Genomic DNA, 22,479 nt, shown 5'->3' on the forward strand with positions numbered 1-22,479 from the left:
AATCAAGTGCTTCTTTGTCCACTTCTGTGTGTGTGTGTCCATTTCTCTCTCTCTCTCTTTCTCTCTCTCTCTCTCCAGCTCAGGCTATGGAAATGGACATGAGTCTGCCAGGCCCTACATTTCCACAGCAACAGGCTCCGCCCAATCAGACGGCTCCACCCAATCAGACAGCTCCATGGCCTGACAGCATGATGCCCATTGAGCAGGTGGCATTTGGAGATCCTAACAGGTAACACACACAAACACACACAGACCTGGGCACATTATGCATTACCTGGTGATTTGTTATTTCATCACGATATCCTCGTGACATCGTTTCCACGGTGCTTCAGTACCAAGACGACTCGACACGGAAAGAGTCCCGTTAGCATTTTAGGTCTTATATTTGACTGACGGTGTCTTAATGACAACGTAAACCATGATCAAATGTTAGTTGTTAAATTTCTTATTGTGCACATAAATTTAGTCAGTTTACATATAACTGTGTGTGTGTGTGTGTGTGTGTGTGTGTGTGTCAGGTCCCTGTATGGTACATCACAGGATGATGGGCTGTGTGCAGCTGAAGGACCTGCTGATGAAGGTGCTTTACTTAATCAGCTCTACACTGCCCTCAAAGACTTTGATGGACTGGAGGAGATCGATCGAGCTCTGGGCATTCCAGCACTTGTGGGACAGGTAACACTTCTTCCTACGTTTCCCTTCTACTCTTTCCCTGCTCTTCTTCTTCTTTTTTTGCTCTTTCTCTTGCTCATCCCCATTAACCTTTTCCTGCTCATCCTCTTTCACGCTTTCTTCTGCGTTTCTTTTTCTCCTGCTGCTCACCATTCACTTCTTCCTGCTCTTACTCCCGCCATCTCCATTCTCTTCCACCCGCTCTTCCTTTATCTCCTGCTGTTCCCGCCACATTTCCACTTGCTGTCTTTTTCTTCCACACTTTGTTGTTTTTTCCCCAACTCTTCTTCCTCCTGATCATCCTCCCTCTACTCGCTGCTCTTACCTCTGCTTTCCATAATGCTCTCATCTTTTCTCATCCCGTTCCTGATCTTTACAGCATCGACTCTGAAACTCAAATCTGCCCAGGTTTTGTCTAGTGGTTTATTGTCGATGTCTGTGTGTCACTCTGTGTTTCTCTCAGGCACCGTCATTAGAACCGGAGATGTTCCCAGGTCAGGATCAAAACCTGCTGATGGACCAGAAGCCCCTTTACCCTCAACAGCAGTATGCTGCTCCACCTTCCCATAACACAGCGGGAGGCTTCGCTGCGATGCAGGATGCTGGTTACCATGGCATCGGGGCAGTCGCAGGGCCAAGGCCAGGATTTCCCATGATCCGCATGCAGCCCAGACCAGTTCTCCGGCCACCTGGGAGTGTCCCAAATCAACCTAACGCACTCAGACTGCAGCTGCAGCACAGATTACAAGCACAACAGGTAAAGGACACTGACAGCCATAAATCAGCAAAGGCAGATAGAGAAATTCCCAAGCATGTCTTTCTGCACAATCATGCCAGTTTATTTACAAACCACATCGACATTAAATTTTATTGACATTTAATTATACAGTAAGCACGTTACATATTATACAAGCACAAGTGTTTCTAAATTTTCGCTGTAAGTTACACAATGCAAAATTATTTCTGCGAAATGTTCTTCTCTCCATGTCAAGTAAGTAAAAGGGCCTTTTTATTTTAGAACTACAGACTATACTGCTACCTGCTGGACGATTGAAGAACTGCAGCTTGACCTTATTTCCTTATTTCTTTGTGTTTATTTATTTGATTTTGTTTCTTTAATTGTTATTGCTTTGCTCTTTGTAATGTTGTGATTTAAAAAAAAAAGGTCTGAATTTAATGCATAAAAATTAAATGGACTTTATATTTCTACATTAATCTGAATTCTTTAATCAGGTCCACCTACCATGTAGGTCACTTTTCATTATATATTTATTTATTTAGAGCCTTAACTCATTTTTCTTCAGTGCTATTTTAGAGTTCTCTCTCTCTCTTTCTCTCTCTCTCTTACTCTTACACTCTCTCTCTCTCTCTCTCTCTCTCTCTCTCTCTCTCTCTCTCTCTCTCTCTCTCTCTCTCTCTCTCTTACTCTCTCTCTCTTACTCTTACACTCTCTCTCTCTCTCTCTCTCTTTCTCTCTCTCTCTTACTCTTACACTCTCTCTCTCTCTTACTCTCTCTCTTACTCTTACTCTCTCTGTCTCTCTCTCTCTCTCTCTCTCTCTCTCTCTCTTTCGCTCTCTCTTTCTCTCTCTCACATTCTCTCTCTCTTTCTCTCCCTCTCTTACTCTTACACTCTCTCTCTCTCTCTCTCTCTCTCTCTCTCTTACTCTCTCTCTCTTACTCTTACACTCTCTCTCTCTCTCTCTCTTTCTCTCTCTCTCTTACTCTTACACTCTCTCTCTCTCTTACTCTCTCTCTTACTCTTACTCTCTCTGTCTCTCTCTCTCTCTCTCTCTCTCTCTCTCTCTCTCTCTCTCTCTCTTTCGCTCTCTCTTTCTCTCTCTCACATTCTCTCTCTATTTCTCTGCAGAATCGCCAGCCAATGATGAATCAGATGACTGGAGTGTCAAACATGAACCTACCTCTAAGACCCAACGTACCGAATCAGGTTTGTACTAACAAAGTGACAAAGCAGAGACCTGCAGAGGTGAACTGCAGAACCCCGTGATACATTTTTTTTTCATCTCCTAGGGGACCATTAACGCTCAGATGCTTGCACAGCGTCAGAGGGAGCTGCTCAGTAATCATTTGCGTCAGCGGCAGCGCAGCATGGGCATGCGACCACCCAACATGGCTGCCGGCACCATGGGTAGCACCCAGATCGCCCATGGCAACCCTACCCACTTTCCCTACACGCCCAACTACGGTACCACTATCATCATAATCTAATTATTATAATACATTTAATTATGTAACACTTTTCTGTTAACCAGTGGCACTTCTAATTCACGTGCCGATGATAAATCTTTATACATAACGTACATATCGAACTACATTCAGCTTCAGGTGCTCAGTGTATTAAACAGCCTTATGTGTTTTTTCACATGCTCACATCCTTTTGTCCATCTTTGACTGGTTATTGCACAAAATCTCCCCAATTTTCTTCTTTTCTTACTTTATCTTTAATTGTTTTTTTTTTAAAGCTAGTTCATCTGTTTAAACTAAAGTGTCTTCAGCTATCAATTGGTTATCCGTTGAATTTCTTTCCCATCAAAATAAATAGTGGAGCCCACTAGAGGGCAGAAGTGTCTGAGTAATCTTCACTATAAAAGATGTGGTGGAAAGCTAATAGCAGAATTGGCCAGTATATTTTATTCTTTTCAGATTATAAGTCAGTTTTTGACGGAAACTTTCTGCAAAATATCAAGCAGTATTATAAAACGAATCACTACAGAGATAAGAAATGGACGTATCTGTGACGAAGTGTCAAACTGTTACCATTCAGTCGTGCCTAATCAGCAGTAATTATAGAAATATATTTTTAAATGTTGCAATTCATTTTAAAATGAATTTGTGTAAAACGTAAACAAACAAACAAAAAGTATATTAAAATGATCCTGATACTAAAACTAGAATTATTATTTCTGGTTTCTTTTTTTCCTTTTTGTTTTTTTTTTTCTTCAGCAACTGAGCCAGTCTTTTTATATATGTGTTGTGTGTGTGTGTGTGTGTGTGTGTGTGTGTGTGTTGTGTGTGTGTTAGGAATATCTCAGCAGCCTGACGGTGGGTTTGGAGGTGCAGTGACCCCTCAGAGTCCCCTTGTGTCCCCTAGAATTGGTCACGCCCAAAGCCCCATGATGCAGCAGGGTAATGCCACATTTCAATCGTCTCCAGAGATGAACGGTTGGACGCAGGGCAACATGAACGCCAACAGGTAGACTCTCTCTCACACACTCACACACACACACACACACACACACACAAAATCTTCAGTATTGAACATTTGCATTCAAATAGTTACTTTTCATCATGTTTCCAGTTTTAATGAATTTACTTACATTTGACAAACATCTTGTCAAAAGGTTTTTGTTTGTGTGACTGGTTTTGTTTTCTTCTTGCTCTTACTCTCTCCACAGCATGTACACACAGCAGGCCAGCAGCGGTGTGTATAACAATAACGGCATGAGCATGAACGTCACCATGACTCCCAACACCAACAGCATGAGCAACATGGCTCAGATGGGCACGGAGCAGGTTAGATACACACACACTTTCGTTTGTAGTGGATGATAAAAAGTCATCATTTTCCTCAGTTTCTGGTCATTATTTTCTGTGCAACAACAAGCAGAGAGTTAATAAAAACTAACACAGCGTACGCCAGACAACATGTGATTATTTTACTGCAGTGCATAATTTAAAAGAATTATTCTTTTGCTTCACCAGTTCATGTTACTTGATGATTTAAGAGAGGTTGGGTACCAAACACTAGATGAGTTCTTATTACAGTTCATCATTTGTCGAACAACCTTAGATGAAAATGTAGTTTGACGGCACACACACCGGGAAAGGGAAACTTGTTAGATTAGAGAACAGTAGGATTTTAAATTCTTGCAGTTTGCAGGAAATAAACCAGATTTCCTGGGTCTGGTTTCTTATTCCATATTCTAGATATTTAGGCCAATACAAAAACAGAAATTAAAAGCTAGCTGCAACACACAAGGTTTTAATAAATCAATTTAATTTTTATTTTAGAAATCGTTTATTTCTAGAACTATCGTGCAATTCTTTTGCCACGCTAATGTATATATATTTTTTCTTTCTTTCATCAGTTCATAAAACAATACACAGTGCCAAAGAAGTGTGGCTGAAGACATGACCTTTAGCTTTATATTATATTTATTTAGTATATAAACTTGTCACTTCTCACTGTTAAACCAGCTGTGTGCTTGCAATGCATTGTGGGTAATTCCCACAGTCTCTAGACCCCTGAGGTCTCCAGAGAGCCGCTCTGAAACTTCACGTCATTAACGAACGAAGCAGTGTTACACACAGGAGTTTGGTAAAAGGTCTCTGTTTGAGATTTACTAAATGCTCTCGTTCATGCAGCCCATTAGGTTGCAGTGTGTTATGCTAAGAGACTAAGTGTCCTGGTTTCTGTAAGACGAGCTCATTAATAATGGACTCCGATTAGTGTGCAATTTGAAATGGTGATGGAACAGGCAGAGATTTTTTTTTTTTAACTGCAGGTCGAGTTTTGACCATAAACAAAGACTGAATAAACGTGAAAGACTTTCTCTCTCTCTCTCTCTCTCTCTCTCTCTCTCTCTCTCTCTCTCTCTCACACACTCTCACAGACACACACACACAGTAAGGCATCTCACCTCTTTTAGGCGCAGTAAGGCATCTCACCTCTTTTGTGCCCCACTATGTTCCCCTGCCACCCCGTGCTACACGTGTGTTTTGGAAAGTAATCCATAATGATGTCATTGACCGCACAACCGCACCACGTCCTGCAGCTCTCGTGTTCTGTACCGCGCTGCGCTTCCCGCTCCACATGACCGCTTTCATGTTAGCAATTTCTCATGTGAACTGTGATCTGTTTCAGAATAAACTACAGTGAGAATTCCACTTTATAGGAGTACTCCAGTGTTTTCATCGAATCTCTCTACCGTGTCTGTTAAACGTTTAGCAGATGTTTGAAGGTACTTTACACATAACCCCAGGTTTATGCCCAGATATGCTCTTGTTATTAATAATAACCGATTGATTAGTAGTTAATCTAGAGTTGATGGGTGTTTTTCACTCTTTTCTCAGTACAGGAAATGACTAAAATGATTGTCCATAGTAATACCACTGACACCACAGAAGCAGTGGATAAAGATTTGTTTGAAAACGTTGCAGTGTCGATTTAATATAGTGAAATAATTACAGAGCAGAAAGATTATATCACAGAAATCTTAAAATGGCATCAGATGAACTTTTCCTATTCAGTCCATGTCCTTGGTGCATTTTTTTTGTCTTATTAACTCATTTATAGCTGCTATAATGTAAAAGACGATGGGATTCTAGAACGTTCTTTGAAAATCACATTAAAATCAAATTTGAAGTAAAATTCTAATCGATTTGATTTAAGCTTCACAAAAGCAACACAGACACTTCTAGACATGTTGTTCTAGACATTTGGTTCCATCGGGTTTAATTCTTACGGGACCTGCGCTTAACACCGTGTGATGTCACGATAAGCTTCATACCGTAGCTTGTTTGTAAAACGTTTGTTTTACTATTGCAGCTCTTAAGCCTTGTAAAGATGTATGAATATTTAACCAGGCCGCCGTACGCACTTGACGTACGATGTCCGTGATTTCTGATTTATTTCCAGTCAGTGTTTACAGTAACTAGTTGCTCTTAATAATTTAGTGTTTTTTTTCCATTAGCACTTTTAAGGAATCATGACCTCCTCTATTTATTATCTCTCGGTGGCCTTCTAAAGTTTGGCACTCGGCCGCATAATTAACTGCGTGCGTTCGAGATTGGGCCAAAAGTGCTTTTAAAGTCAGACGTTAGCCTGCATGATGTGTTGTCCTGCATCACTGACCTTAATGGTGCTCTGAGAACACGTTAATGAGTTGATCCTCAAATCTCACACTGTGATTTATAAAAACATCTTGTAACAGCTTGTATCTGGAAAATAGATGGATGTTATAAAGAAAGTCATTTTTGCTTTCGACTGTTTCGATAAAGGCTCAATGTTTATTTGTTTCTAAGACAAATAAGTTACGTACTAAGACACAAGTTTGAACTTAAAACTAGTAGTTTAGGAAAAGCAGCTTGGTTAATATCGAAATGTTAAGAAAAGCTTCCATGGTGATGTTGGTTAAGAAGATGGCAAGTGAACAAAGCTTCATCAGGATTATTGTTCAGAGTTTAAATAGAATTTAGTTTTAAAAATTTTCAGCACGTTTTTCTTCGATTGTTCCAAGTGTTAATTCTATATTGTTAATGTCTGTTATTATTCTAAAATAACCTAAAACGCCCCTCTATGAGCAGGACTGTCTACACTTTTGGCAGTTTGTGTAAAATCCAGATGGAATATGATCACTTTGTGTCTGTTTAGATTTCTGAGGACGATTAACAGTCAGTTATTACTGAGTACTGATTTATAGTTGGTGGTTCTGTTATATATTAGGATTAGTGTTAAAACCATGATGAAAAGTTGAGCTGGTTAAGAAAGCAAATAACTATCAATTTCCATTACTGGAGATCATAATTAAAAATGACAATTTTTTTAAAACATTTTTATTTATTTTTATTTTATTTATTTTTTTACCACAAGTGAACTTGGATCATATGAGACAAATTTGATATTTAAATAAAAATATTCTATTTATATTTTTGTTACTTGTTTCTTTAAGTAAATAATGCAATCTGAACTCTTAACACTGAACGTGTTTATAGAAAATATGTCTTCATTTTGTCCATGTATAATATTTACACACAGACGTTGAACACTGAACTTAACTCTTGTTTTTCTTTTTGATATTTTTCTCAGCCAAAGTATTGTTGACCAGAAGTGGACAAAGCGTGATTTCCACCAGCACGGGCCGAGAGCAAGTTTGTGCCCTTCAGAGTTTCTCTACACATCCCCAGAGCCCTACAACTCCACTGTCCACTGCTGGAGGGAGATCATTTACACACACACACACACACATGCACACACACACACGCAAACACACACACACACAAGATTTGTTATTTTGGAACTTTACTGTCCTTCATTCAAATCTGTGGATCCTACAAACACACAGACACACACAGACACACACAGACACACACAGACACACACAGACACACACAGACGCACACAGATGCACACAGATGCACACACATGCATACACACGCACACACAGACACACACAAACACACACAAGCACACACAAGTCAAAGTCCATTTGTTGTATATGTATAAAATCGCATTCACCGTAGTGTGACTTAGCGTGACTCTCCTATAAATGGTGGCATCAGGATCCTGTGAATGTATTCTCATTCTCTCATTCTCTCTCTCTCTCTCTCTCACTCTGTCTCTTTCTCTCTCTCAGTGAACCTAATCCACACACGTATATTCTCCTACTGTTCTATCCCATAGTCCCACACAAATCGACGTTTAGCAGCTTTTGCCTTTTTCATCTTTCTTTTTGTTTCCTTTAGATTGAGAGTGACGTTAGAGATTACAACTCTGCACAGATCTAAATGTTTTTCAGGCAGCGTAACGATTTGTGCAATCAGATATTATTCTGTCCGGTGTGTCAAAGGAACAGTTCAGCCAGGAATAAAATGTACACAGTTTCCCCTTTTATTCCCAAATGCAGTCCATCTAACAAGACCTGTTTTGTCTACAGAGTTTATGGAGACAAATGCATCTTTATCTCAGTGGAAAGACTGTCCAAAAAAAAAAAAGACATATTTTTAAAATAAATGATTTTGTGTGAAAGCTCATAATAGTATGTAGTTAAAAATTTCTATTCATATTTATCTATCCAGAGAAAGCTTTAACAGAACAGGTTTTAAGAATATTATGCTGACTGTTTCTCTCTGCCCCCAAAAAATATTTGTGTTAAGATTCCTACAACTTGAAAGGTTGCAACAAAGTTGTAGAAATGTTATCGAATGTTACTAAAACATTCTGCATGAAATGGACTATCATTACTCGATAGCAACACTAACCCTAGAGCTCCAGTGTAAAACGAAAGAAACAAACATTTTAGACAAAGCGTGTCTTGGTTGATGAACTGCGTTTGAAGTAGTGCTGACATAATGTACATTAAAACGTGTTTTATTCTGAAAAGGTTCCTTTAATTCTATTCTCTTGTATAGTGTTTTTTTTAAAAATGTAGATATCTGTAATGAGCTAGCGATGAGAAGAAATCCTGGAGTGATGCAGTGAACTTCGCATTTGCTTCTTCAGCTGTATCACTTACTATTTATAATTAAGAAAGTATGAATTTTGTTGCTGTAGCTGCAAATAGAGCAAATCATGGGGGTTTTTTTGTGCTTAGCTGATAGATTGTACATACCAATAATTAAAAAAAGATATATTTATTTTGGATTTTCAGCTCTTCCGTTTTCCCCTCCAGCCTGGTCTTAACTGCTTCTTGAATGTTTTTCACGTGTGTAAATTTAAGTGTGTGATTGCATTTTTTTTTTCTTTTCTTTTTTTTTTCTCAATTATTTTTATTTTAAAATGCTTAGGGCTGGGCGATATGGGCAACACATCATATCATGATACTCTCACAATGTCTGAAAAATTGTGGTTTGTTAATAAAGTGTCTCTGGAAAAACAGCAGTGCATTTGAAAAAAGAAATTGATAAATAATTTTTTTAAAGTATTATTTTCTAAATCTAGCTGCTGAACAGGATTTCGCTGTTTTTTTGTTTTTTTGTTTGAAAACCAGGATTGAAAGAAGAACAAGATTTCATAGAAATTCACTTACTGACATGAGCAACAGTGGAGTCCGTGTCATGAAAGCATTACTACTTGTATTATCTCATTGTGGTATCGCCTGGCCCTGTCTATGGTACTGAAGCAGATGAAGCGGGTTATTTTAGACTGTGTGTGTATGTGTGTGTGTGAAAGCTCGCCGTGTGTACGGTGTACAGCTAATTGCTTTTGCTTTTCAGCCTATTAGAATTAAAAACCCCAACACAGCCATAAACAAAGCACTGACATGTTGCTTTTGTCTGTCGTGTTCCAAAAAGACGAGCAATAACTTGGTAAATGTTGCTTTGTTTGTTTTGTAATTTTGTACAAATTTTGCTCTCCCAGTTTTTGAACCCAGTATTAAGGATAAACGTTTTTTATTGTGGTTTCTATTTTTTGGGGGGAAAATACTACTAATAATGGGTAAATCTCTATGTTCCTCAGCGATACACCGGTGTTAGTGTGGCAGCGCTGGACTTCATGGTGGCTATTCTGACCAACAGGGTCTGCAGATCACTGAGTCCTTATATGTAAATAAGAGTAGCTCTGAGTGGGTGTGTTCTTAGGGTAAGGGAATGTCCATCAAATCTGAGGAAAAGTCTTTGGAACTCATATATGCATCACTGTACATGCTAACCAGTTAGCTAAGGTAAATAAATAATATTATGAATATAGTAAAATAATTAATGATCTATTAGCCAACTAGCTAGCATGGAAACAGTTTTAAGTGCAATCTTAAAACTAAATTTGATGATCTGGTGCTAATCAGAAATGATCTTTTTATTAGATATTATTCAAAATTGCAAGCTCAGAGAAACACCGCCAGTCTTGTGCCAATAATCTGTATTACAATATATTGTATTTATTTAGCACCGTATTTGAAAATCACTTTGTACTCTGCTTTGGGTGTTTTGTGGTTTTGGCTGAGTTAAAGCCTCCCTTACAAATACACCATAAAGACAGCTGTCTTATAATGTCCATTAATTTGGACATGGTTTTATGTATCCTTCTCAGGGAAAGGCAAATCCCATAATTTTGTTTAACCTGAAATTTTGTCCAGCATGGCTGTACCAGTGCAGATCTTTGTTTGTTGGTACACCAATCTCATAAATCTCTCTTTTCCCTTTACATACACTGGTCCTTTCTGGTTAACACTTTCAAATAACATTTGGACATCACTCAGTTTGGAAGTCCAGCGCTGTTGTCCTGCAGTGACACTTGGTCGGGAGTAGCCACTTCTTGAATCCAAAGATTGTTGCCATTTTAAATGGGTATAAGCCATGAGGTGGAGGCGCCGTGGGGTTTTTTAAAAAGCGTTTTTATCAGCCACTTTACACCGACACATGTAGTTTCTCTGTTGTGAATGTCATTGTGCTCTGTAGTCGGCCAGTAGCATAGTGCTATCTGCAGGAAGCTAAGATGCTAAACGCTATATGTTGCCTTAGACCTCAATGTTGCATTCAGAAGAGCTTTGTGTTACATCTGTACAGTCAGTCACTATATGGGCTCACCACTGTGTTCCCAGTCTCTTTACTCACTTTCTTTCCTTGTCGTTGAGATGGTAACCTCAAGAGGTTTGGTTTTGTACTTTTACTATGTATTGGTTATTTAGAAAGTACCTTTTTTAAAAGCTTTGTAATTATGGTCTAATTATATACCTTCAGTTTTTTAAGGTACGCTGGAATCATCGATTGATCCAGGTTAAAGAACTATATTAAAGGTACAAAAGATAAGGGTACCACCTCAACAACACAGAAAGGTCCAGCTCTCTCTCTCTCTCTCTCTCTCTCTCTCTCTCTCTCTCTCTCTCTCTGTGTTCATCCTCTCCCCCCTCTCTCTGTTCCCCCTCCATCTCTCTTTCTCTCTGCCTCTCTCTCTCCCTCCCTCTCTCTGTCCCCATCTCTTTCTCTCTGCCTCTCTCTCTCCCTCCCTCTCTCTGTCCCCATCTCTCTTTCTCTCTGCCCCTCTCTCTCTCTCTCTCTCTCTCTCTCTTTCTCTCTCCCCCTCTCTCATTGTCGCTCTCTCTCAACCCCCCTCCATCTCTCATTCTCTCTGCCTCTCCATCTCTCTCTCTCTCTCTCTCTCTCTCTCTCTCTCTCTCTCGTTTGTTTTCTGTGATCAGCTGTGGGTTTATTATTATTTGTACAGTTCTGATTTCACCCATTAGATGATGATGATAATGATAATGCAACGGGAAATCGAAGCAATATGTAATTTATGGACCTTCAGTAAAGCCGACAGTGTTGCGCGTTATGAAATTTATTATTATTATTATTATTATTATTATTATTATTATTATTATTATTATTATTATGTGTCTCCGTGCACAATGAAAGCTCATCTGTTCACGCGCCTCGGTATTTCTAATATTTAGTGTGTGAGCGTTTTATGCAAAACTTTAAAAAGGTTATGCAAGTTGGCAAACTAATGCGGCTTCGCGGATGCTGTTTGATGTTTGGAAATAATAATAAATTACTGTTGTAAATAAAGAATTCTGTTTAAAACTAAAGTGTCTCGTTTATTTATTTCTCAAGAGTGTGTACTGAAGAAAAGAGGATTGGTGGTTTTTAATGTGTGAGCGGCGCGTGCGCATTCGGTCAGCACCGGAGACGCGCGCTTAAACTGCATACTACTACTACTACTACTACTACTACTAATAATAATAATCAATAAAAAATAATCTTACTAATATCTGCTGTAATTGCTTTTCCATTTTACCCTCTGAAATTTTAGAAATATCTGCATTAGCCTATAATTAATTTAATTAAATAAATATAAAGTTTTATTTTTAAGCTGTGCTGTATTGGATCATCTTTTCATAACTATTTTAGGTATTGCATCACATGCCTAATTCATCTTAATGCTGTATATTAGATTTCTTTATGTCATATTAATCATCTTCTTAATGTTGTTATTCTCTTATTTGTAGACAATTTTCCTTACCTGTTTTTCGAATGAAGCTTTTGTCCATTCATCGCTATTGGAATAAATTTTGATAAAAATAATTTCAAATTTAATTTCACGCATGCAGTCAAACACGACTTTAGTTACTATATCAGCAAACAATAAAAAAACTGTTCTATATCTTTCTTATGGAATTTATCATTTAAAAAATCAATGACATTATAGAAAAGTGTTTGTACATCAGTCATAATAATAATAATAACAATAAAAATAACAATAATAACAATATCAACAATAATTATATCAATAATAATAATAATAATAATAATAATAATAATAAACTGTTCCTCCAGTATCATTTTTCCCATATGAGGTGTAAAGTGTGTGAATAAAGTCAAGAGACATGGCACAGAATTAAATACAGGAAACAAATACTACATAACTGATCCTGATCCTGATGTTTCTGTTTGTTTGTCTCTACTTTAAGACACTGTACAGACCATCACCTCTGTTTGAAGTTACTGCCATGCAAGAGTGTGTAAATCCTGCATATAAACTTGACCACATAAAAAATGTTTCAGACCTTTTTCTAGAATATGCTCCATATTCGTCATGGCTTCATATCAATTAAGCTTTAACGCAGAACTGTTTTTGACTAACAGTTTTCTGACAACCCTTCAATGCCTGTCTATGTATTATCACGGATTAAAAATCAAACTAATTACTGACGTGTTTATAATAGGCGATATTTTTATCATTCAACGCCACAACAGAACAATAGGTGACATAATATTCAGTTCAGCTTCTTTCTTACATTTTTTTACATTCTTTCTTACATCCTGTAACATATCTGCACTATTCTCTTGTATAAACATTAAATGTTAACAAAAATCCAACAATAGAATGAGTTGGTATGTGTGGTTATTGTGATGAGGCAGTTGTAGTTAACACATTAGAGAAGTCACTGTTGCATAAGAAAGAGTCTTAGAGAAGGAAGAAGGGGGGAATCAGGACTGAGGGTTAAATCCCCCTGGAGGGAGGGGAGGATGAGAGAGAGAGAGAGAGAGAGAGAGATAGAGAGAGAGATCCCCTCTTTCCTCCTCATGTTTCCAGTCCAGCATCCCAGCTTCAATTGATCCACTTCGCTCTCTCTCTCTCTCTCTCTCTCTCTCTCTCTCTCTCTCTCTCTCTCTCTCTCTCTCTCTCTCTTGCACACAAACACACACTTTGCATGTCTTTTGCTTTTTCCTTTCCGAGAGGAATGTGGCCCTGATTTTTGTCCATCTGCACCAAAAGCTGCTTCTCCGGTGAGTGATTTACATTTCTTAACTTCAGCCTGTATTACACTGGAACTACTGGCTTGTTTTTTTTTTTTTTTACCGAAGGCGCACAGGCACGCGCCGATAATCAGTTATACGCTGCGATACGCCGTGACAATGATAGTGTCTATGTAGAGGACAAAGATCGAGTTTGTTTTATTTCATGTCACCCTTTAATGAAGTTGTAAAAGCATTTTTATTTACAGTATGTTGATCATGTCCCAAACCGTTCTAATAGTTAAAGCGATAAAAATAAGAAAAGATAAGATAGAACTTTACAAATCAGGAGGAAATTCTTTTGACAGCGACTGATTCAGATTACACAAGAGAAATAAATATAAATGAAATATAACTGAATTATGTTATATATGCAAAATCCTGGAGAAAATAATCTGGGCATGATAACATGTTATCTAGTGTGTGTGTGTGTGTGTGTGTGTGTGTGTGTGTGTGTGTGTGTGTGTGTTCACCCGCAGTAATGAGTCAGGTTCAGAAAGTTTATGGAGCATGACACCTCCTTTAGTGCTGCTAAAAGAGTGCAGCGCTTCATTAAATGTGACCCTCATGACCCTAATTTGTTTCGCGTTCTGCACGTTTTTTAAAATTATTATTTTATTTCAATGCATTTGATTAGTAGTAATACTTGTTTAGATGACATCGTTTTATTAGTCAATGAATCAATCTACCATGAAAAAACTCACAATAAAGTGCAGTCATAAAGATAAGGATGGAATAGAAAATTCTTCAAATTATCATAGCAAAAATGTCATGCTTTGTCTCTAAACATTTGTGTGAGCCATAACGCATCACTGTCTTCCAAGAACAGTCTTAATACATACTGTAAATGATTCATCAGGGAAAACACCGTTCTTCACATGTCCAAAATGTTTATTTTTAAAGCAAAATGTTTATTAAATGTTTATTCAAGATTGTTGTTTAAACTTTTGCATCTTCTCTGTGCTACTATTACTATTTTATCATTACATAGACTAGACTAAACTAGACTACAAATAAAATACTATCTCGTTCTGATATAGTGGTAATTAAAAAAAAGAAAATCTTCCTGATGGCTCAGAAAAGTTTCACTGTTCAAGGCCACGAATGAAAGTTTAAGATTAATCAGTTAATCACTCTTCTGCCTCATTCCCTCAATCTCAGCGGTTGAAAAAGAAACATATTTTATTTGATATTATTTTATTTCAGTTTCTTTAACTGTTTTCAACATTTTATTTGGGCTTTTTTAAAGTCAAGTCAAGTCAAGAAGCTTTTTATTGTCGTTTTTATTGTAAAGAAGATTCTAATGGTTTATGTGGTAATAATCCATAATGTATAACCTCTAAATATAATTCAGTTATGCTTTCGTTAATACGAGTTCTTATATAATTACGATTATTATTATTATTATTATTATTATTATTATTATTATTATTATTATTATTATTATTATTATTATTGTTATTATTATTATTATTAAAGGCGCTTAGCTTCCTAAATTCTTCTTAGAGCTCTTTCTGAAAAGGAAAAAAAATACGAAGAACCATTAAGAATTACAAACGTAATAAGAGAACACAGAATTTATAAAAAAAAATCATCATTTATGTTTTTCTCTTTTTATCTCCTTTATCTGTTCTAGAATTCAGCAATAATCGTTATATGTTTCTAGTGGTTACTAGGCTACATGTAAGTTTTATTGTATTATTTAATTTATTTACCATTTTTTTGTCTATTGATTTTACATTCGTTCAGTGGAAAAATAATTATAGTACTTACATGTACTTGTTAGTGAATTAAAACTATAGTCTAGTCATAGTCTGTAATAAACTTTCCTTAGAATCATTCTAAATAATTATTTGAATTATTATTATTATTATTATTATTATTATTATTATTATTATTATTATTATTATTATTATTATTATTATTATTAACAGTAGGAGTATTAGTAAAACGTTTTGTGCACGACTCATCACTAAAATGTATAAAATGTCAAACTCTTCCCAACAGATTTCAGGAGGAACTTGAATCTGCTCATTATCTTGTCATCAGCTCAGTGAGCCAAATGTCGGCTGCGGTGATGGCCACCTCCGGTCCATGCATGAACCTGCTAAGGAGAAATACCACCTTCCAGCCTCTTCATCCTATCCATCCTGCTCTTCACCCTCCTGTCCATCCTACTCTTCACCCTCTTGGCTCAGACACACATTCATTCCTGAGCCATCAGTCTTCCATTCTACATGAGCAAATACTCAACCTTCCGTATTTCAACCTAATCCACCTGAATCACACACACAAACCTCCGCACACCCCAGGCTCTCTGTCCGGCATCAGCAGCCCTGCCTCATCCTCCTCTTCCTCTTTTTCTCCAAACAAAGACGTCTTCATGCACCCTCAGATGATAGAGGAATCGAAGCGCACTTATAGTTTTACCCAGGAGGATTTATTCACTGTCCTCTATGGATACAGTAAAGACCACCAGCAAGGGGTCGGACATGCCATCTCAGGACTGATGTTACCTAGCACCCCAGGTATTATTATTATTATTATTATTATTATTATTATTATTATTATTATTATTATTATTATCGTAATCTCTGAATAAAACTAAGAATTTAAGTATTCTTCTTCTTCTTCTTCTTCTTCTTCTTCTTCTTCTTCTTCTTCTTCTTCTTCCTATTAATACTATTATTATTGATGCTGTTTATTATTGGTCACAGTTAGAATTATTTATAATTGCTACTATGCTAATATATCGTCTTAATCAGCATATATTTTGTACACAATAATACTGCTGTTTTTGCAAATTACTAACCAATATTATATCATTATTTAGGTATGTAAAAAAACTACTTTAAAATAACCTCTATAATAATAATAATAATAATAATAATAATAATAATAATAATCATAATAATATATTCCTTAACATAATTAGATGATTTATTTTTTCTTGACGATGTCTTTATTATTATTATTGTTATTATGTAATAATGATTATTATCATTATTATTAGTAGTAGTGGTAGTATATTTGAACTACTGTCACCTGTTCATCCAAGTAAACAACCTTATAAATACATTTTCACAAACAATTTTACTAGTTGTTATTAACTTATCCCTTTGTTTATAGAAATAATATCAGTGTTGTCTTTAACATGAGTGTTTAATCTCTGTGTTTCACCTTCAGACCTTCTGCCTGCGAACACAGTGGACACAGAAAGCCTCGACCTGCCTGAAGGTGTGTGCTTTATTCTTTAATGTGCTGCGTGATCTAAATTGAATTAAATAGAATTCATTATTTTTATATTTCAACATGCAAAGTGACGAACCTTGAATATAAAAAATAAAGATGTGTGTCTGTGTGTTCTCAGGTCTGTGTGTGTTCCGGTGTTCGTGTGCCGGTCTTCCCCACTGTGGGGTTTTTGCCGCGCGCAACTCTATACCTAAAGGCACGCGCTTCGGACCGTACCGCGGAAAAGCGGTGAACACAAGCGAGATCAAAACACACAACGACAACACACTTATGTGGGAGGTTAGCACAATTCTTTTTCTTTTACTTCTTGATCACGTTTGTGTAAGTTTGCATAATCCATTTCCAGTTAAATCATGCTGCAATGCAATGTTGCAGATCTTTGAGAAGGGCCGGTTGAGCCACTTTGTGGACGGCAGCGGTGCGCGCGGCAGTTGGATGTCGCTGGTGCAATGCGCGCGCTTCCCCGAGGAGCAGAACGTGGTGGCGGTGCAGCGCGCAGGCCGCATTTACTACGAGACCTGCAGAGAGATTCGCCCCCTGCAGGAGCTCCTGGTCTGGTACGGAGACACCTACACCCTGTACATGGGCATCCCCATGTGCCTCAGAGAAGAGGAGGAAGAAAATAAAGAGCAGGACGGAGGTGAGGACGAGAACAAATAAATAAACCAAAAATTAATAATAATAATAATAATAATAATAATAATAATAATAATAATAATAATAATAATAATAATAATAGCATTTTCTAACAAGAAAGAGAAAGAAAGAAAGAAAGAAAGAAAGAAAGAAAGAAAGAAAGAAAAAAAGAAACAGAAATTTCATGAATAGAATAAGCAACCAGGGAAGGTAGGGAGCAGTGCAATGTGATAACCTTTAGAACTTCTGACCCGTGTGTGTGTGTGTGTGTGTGTGTTTGTGTGTAGACTCGGCTGAGGGCTATAAATGTGATCGATGTGGAAAGGTCTTCGCTTACCGTTACTACAGAGATAAGCACCTAAAGTACACGCGCTGTGTGGATCAGGGAGACCGGAAGTTCCCCTGTCATCTCTGTAACAGATCGTTCGAGAAGAGAGACCGACTGCGTATCCACATCCTGCACGTGCACGAGAAACACCGACCGCATAAGGTACAGCAACCGAAACGGTTACCTCATTACAGGTTTATAGTTAGAGTAATTATATAAAACAATAAATATCACTGTAATATATCACCGTGTGTGTGTGTGTGTGTGTGTGTGTGTTTGTGTGTGTGTGTAAAAACAAAACTGTGGTGTTATAGATTAAACTTTAAGATTAAATTCTAATAAAAACACATAGGAGAGAAAATCTATACTGAAAACCATGTAATATATTTTCCTTCAAAAGAATTCTTTTTTTTCTAAAAATAAATGAAACTTCCCACCTAAAAGTTTTTTATTTTATATAAATAGGATATAATATACAAAATATGCATGAAAAATTAAAGAACTTTTCTGTAAGGAACAGTGATATGTGTTTCATTTTGAGGTTGATTAGTTTCAATAAGCAGACAAAATAAATGGTATACTACTAAAAACCTCGATTTTTATGAAAAAAATGTATGAAATTTCATAATTCTGCAGGAAATTTCAATTCAGTTCAATTCAAATTTATTTGTATAGCACTTTTTACAGTTGACATTGTCTCAAAGCAGCTTTACAGAACATAAACATAGAACATAAAGGTTGTTATAAAGAATAATATAAATTTTTACTTAATACAAAATTCAAGATTAATATTAGATATATTTAAATGTGTTTGTATTTATCCCCACTGAGCAAGTCTGAGGTGACTCAGGTGACTGTGGTGAGGAAAAACCCTTAGATGGTAAAGGAAGAAACCTTGAGAAGAACCAGACTCTAAAGGGAACCTCATCCTCATTTGGGTGACACTGGAGGGTGTGATTATAAATATAAAATCTGACAAATGTTGTATTGATGAGGAGATTGTTGTCCTCAAAGACCACATGGAGTTGGCATCTCCTCTTTAGTATGGCAGAGTCTAACTGGAGCTGGAACATCTCTAGATGCCTCAGGATCCTCACAGAGTCAGCCTCAGGATCCTCACAGAGTCATGCTTAGGATCCTCACAGAGTCAGCCTCAGGATCCTAATTGAGTCAGCCTCAGGGTCCTCATAGTGTCTGTCTCGTCTCAGTGGAGGTCCAAAATCTTCATAGAGGGGAAGACAATCGGAGCTGGTACAATTTCTAGATGCCTCAGGATGGGTAGAAAGAGAGAAGCGACATACATATAGATAGGAACGAAACCAGGGGTAACTTAGTCTTGTGAACTTAATAAAACAGAAGTGACACGTATTATTACATTAAATGACCAATTAATAGCTTACACGTGATATAACCATGACAAAATTCTTCAAATTGTACCTCCTAAAAATCTTTTGACCCATCATCACAAATAAATGCTGATAGATAAATAAATACTAAATAGGGATTTATATGCATATAATTGCGCCGTTCTGGTTCTTTGCATTTCTCTGAATTAATATATTTTATCACGCTTATTCTTCTGTTGTTTTGCATTATTTGTATTGTGTTTCGACTTCCACAATGCGACGCCTATGAAAGCATTCAGAGCGGTTTCAGGTTTTCCAGGAGCATCGCATCCCTAAGGAGGAATTTTGAATGTGTCCAGTTCCCTAATTTATGTATGCTTATATATCAGAACGGGTTAGTATTTCTTGCCCTAACGCTCATGCATTCCCTTTTGTCTTGTCTCTTTGTGCAGTGCTCTGTGTGCGGCAAAAGTTTTTCTCAGTCCTCCAGCCTCAACAAGCACATGCGCGTGCACTCCGGAGAGCGACCTTACAAATGCGTCTACTGCAACAAGGTAAAGTGGGGAAAAAAGGAAACCCTGTGGATTTCCACACAATTTCATGGTGTGTTTAACGCGAGTGTGTGCTCATTGTGCACACTTACATGCTAATTAATGCCAGATGCACAGCCGAGTCGTATTGTTTACCGGGATTATATTATACGCCTTTAATTTATGGCTCGCGCGCAGGAACAAAAGTTTTCCTGGGGCTTTTGTCTTATAGCAACACAAAAGAGGGACTTACAGACTCCTGACACGAGTGTAAATAGTGATGAGGAAATCTTTATTTTACAAAGCTATTATTATTAGAAGTAACCACGTGCAGTCTAAATAAATAAATAAATAAATAAATAAATAAACCTATGCCCTATGATGTCATTTATTTAAGAGATAAGTATGTTATACCTCACTGCCCATGAACTTTTCTGATTGTTCCACCCACTTTCAGGTGTTAGCCATTTACAAAAAGATATTTTTTAAATTAAAAAGTATTTTGTTGTCCGAAGTTTGTTTGTCTTGAAGGTGTTTGTGCCTTGGAGCTACATAGCTACTAAAAATAATAAAAATCAAATCAAATAAGAGAAACTTGTAGTTTCCAGTTTATTCAGTAAATAATTTGTGATGTCATTGTGATAAAGATTATGGTTGTTGTTGCAGGCATTCACAGCCTCCAGCATCCTTCGTACACACATCAGGCAACACTCAGGTGAAAGGCCATTTAAGTGCAAACACTGTGGGAAAGCCTTCGCCTCCCACGCAGCACATGACAGCCACGTACGCCGGAGTCACGCCAAAGACAAACCGGTGGCATGTGATCTCTGTGACAGCACGTTTGAGCAAGCAGAGGAGCTTAAAGAGCACATGAAGATCCATAAGAGTGAGTCCATAGCTCTTACCTTCTCTTACACTAACATGCAGAAGTGAAACTATAGCTATCTGGTCTGTTAGTATTTAATCCTTTTGTATACTTGGTTTGAATTGAGAGTTTGCCCACATAACATAGCACTGAAACATTTGATATCAGCAGTCATTAACAGATTGCTGATACAGCATGATTTCTTAGTTGTAGTTTTACATTTTATTGAATTTTTTTTTTGCTCGGATTTATTGAGTTTTAACAAACTGTATCAATACATTTTACTTTTTTAAGAAATAAAAAGTTTCAGGTATTTATCAGCATCTTTATTAATATAAGGCTGAAGTTCTGTGACGCCATTGTGGTGGGAAGTTTTGGCTCCACATAAATTATGTACACGTTTTACATCCGCAGTGCGGTTTTACATCCTGTGTACATTTCTGATGGACATTTGTATTACTGAGAAAGGTTTTCAAAAGATTTTCACTTCTCGAATAGAAATTTTTTTTTTTATAGAAACGATCATTTATTTATCTGTTTATTTTAGAGCTTTTAATAGTAATATGTTCTGACTAACTGACTTTATAGCTATAACTACATGACTATAGTTGATTAACTACAATTACAGTGGTTAGTGTTATGTTTTTTATATATAGTACTGTAAATTAAATAATATATTTAATATAGTTCATATGCAATATTTTCTTAATATTTATATTTAATCAGTCCCGATCATGTATTTTCCACAGAGCGCCCACTTATGCAGTCTCCGGCTCTTCCTTCTTCTCCTGGCACACACACGGCAGATCAGACCGGGCCTTTAAACAGTGAATGTGCCAGAGTGCAGCGGGACATCACCACAAGTTTCTCGCCCTTTCCAGGAATCACCTCCAGTTACAGACCATGGAATTAACTCACACACCTCTGTGTTTGACTCCACCGTGAACTGCACACTGACATACTACACAGCATGGCTGTGATCCAAATCAAGACACAGGTCTTAGCTCAGCCCTAGGATCCTGGACATTTCTGGCATGTTTAAAATAGTACACAAGCCCAGCTTGGCATCAGGTCATGATAGGCTAGGCTATGTCGCAAAGTTGATTCATTGGGCTTGGATCTTCAGGAACATTCTGGAGCACAACAACAATAACCACCTGGCCAGATGTTCCATTCCATAAATAGAGCTGAACAGAGCGGGGTCTGGAAGAAAATATGTCATTTGTGATGGCTGTTATAAATGAGATGTTCAATAAGGAAGCTAAACTATATATGCTACTCTGTTCAGTTTTTTGTATATATTGTGATTAATTGCTGTTCCTCTGAAGTACCTACTTATCAGAAATGTATCACGAATATATAATTCAGACTTAACAGGACCATCCACCTTTTAAAACAGCCTTGTTTCCAGAAGCACCATGACTCTATGACAGTTTGTTAGTCCCCTAGCTATGTTAATGAATTATCTGGTGAATTAGGCTAAAGTAGGTGGCACTGTGATGCAGCATGGAACATTGCCAATCCTGGGATAGACCACAGATCAACCTTGACTCTTTCCTCAACCAGGATGAATAGCTACTGAAGATGATTGACTGAATGAATGAATGAATGAATGAATGAATGAATGAATAATTTGACTATATACACACAATAATTACAAAATTATTAACAGCATGAAAACCTGAGAAAATACATGAGTTAAAGACACAGTCATGTACCTCAGTGAGAGAAACTTCCAGAGACAAGGCTTGTTCAGTTCTTTTAGAGTACTATTAATAAAATTTCAGTCTTTTATTCTATTTAATACACCTGTAAGTAGCTTATATTTAACATGATAATTTCCGCTTGTGGTTTTTATTGTGATATATTGTGTTCA

General features: G+C 37.1%; 2 protein-coding genes across 4 annotated transcripts in view; both read left to right on the plus strand.

Moving 5' to 3' along the window:
* The window catches only part of ncoa2 (nuclear receptor coactivator 2), a 53,241-nt gene extending 41,306 nt beyond the window's left edge, over nt 1-11,935 (plus strand). For all 3 annotated transcript variants that reach the window (XM_060862241.1, XM_060862243.1, XM_060862242.1), the window contains exons 15-22: nt 79-229; nt 519-675; nt 1,136-1,429; nt 2,542-2,619; nt 2,703-2,877; nt 3,714-3,885; nt 4,088-4,205; nt 7,501-11,935. In XM_060862241.1, the coding sequence (XP_060718224.1) occupies nt 79-229; nt 519-675; nt 1,136-1,429; nt 2,542-2,619; nt 2,703-2,877; nt 3,714-3,885; nt 4,088-4,205; nt 7,501-7,515 (1,160 nt within the window). In that variant the 3' untranslated portion in view covers nt 7,516-11,935. The remainder of the gene's footprint in view (nt 1-78; nt 230-518; nt 676-1,135; nt 1,430-2,541; nt 2,620-2,702; nt 2,878-3,713; nt 3,886-4,087; nt 4,206-7,500) is intronic.
* Nucleotides 11,936-15,664: 3,729 nt separating this feature from the next.
* prdm14 (PR domain containing 14) lies at nt 15,665-21,612 on the plus strand. Its single transcript, XM_060861915.1, has 8 exons — nt 15,665-16,174; nt 16,833-16,883; nt 17,017-17,177; nt 17,274-17,538; nt 17,822-18,024; nt 19,661-19,762; nt 20,405-20,624; nt 21,353-21,612. The coding sequence occupies exons 1-8, from the start codon at nt 15,709-15,711 to the stop codon at nt 21,514-21,516; spliced, it is 1,632 nt and encodes a 543-aa protein (XP_060717898.1). The 5' UTR covers nt 15,665-15,708; the 3' UTR covers nt 21,517-21,612.
* The last annotated feature ends 867 nt before the right edge of the window (nt 21,613-22,479 follow it).

This window comes from Tachysurus vachellii, chromosome 25 (genome assembly GCF_030014155.1).
Source record: "Tachysurus vachellii isolate PV-2020 chromosome 25, HZAU_Pvac_v1, whole genome shotgun sequence".
In the NCBI taxonomy this organism is placed as follows: Eukaryota; Metazoa; Chordata; class Actinopteri; order Siluriformes; family Bagridae; genus Tachysurus; species Tachysurus vachellii.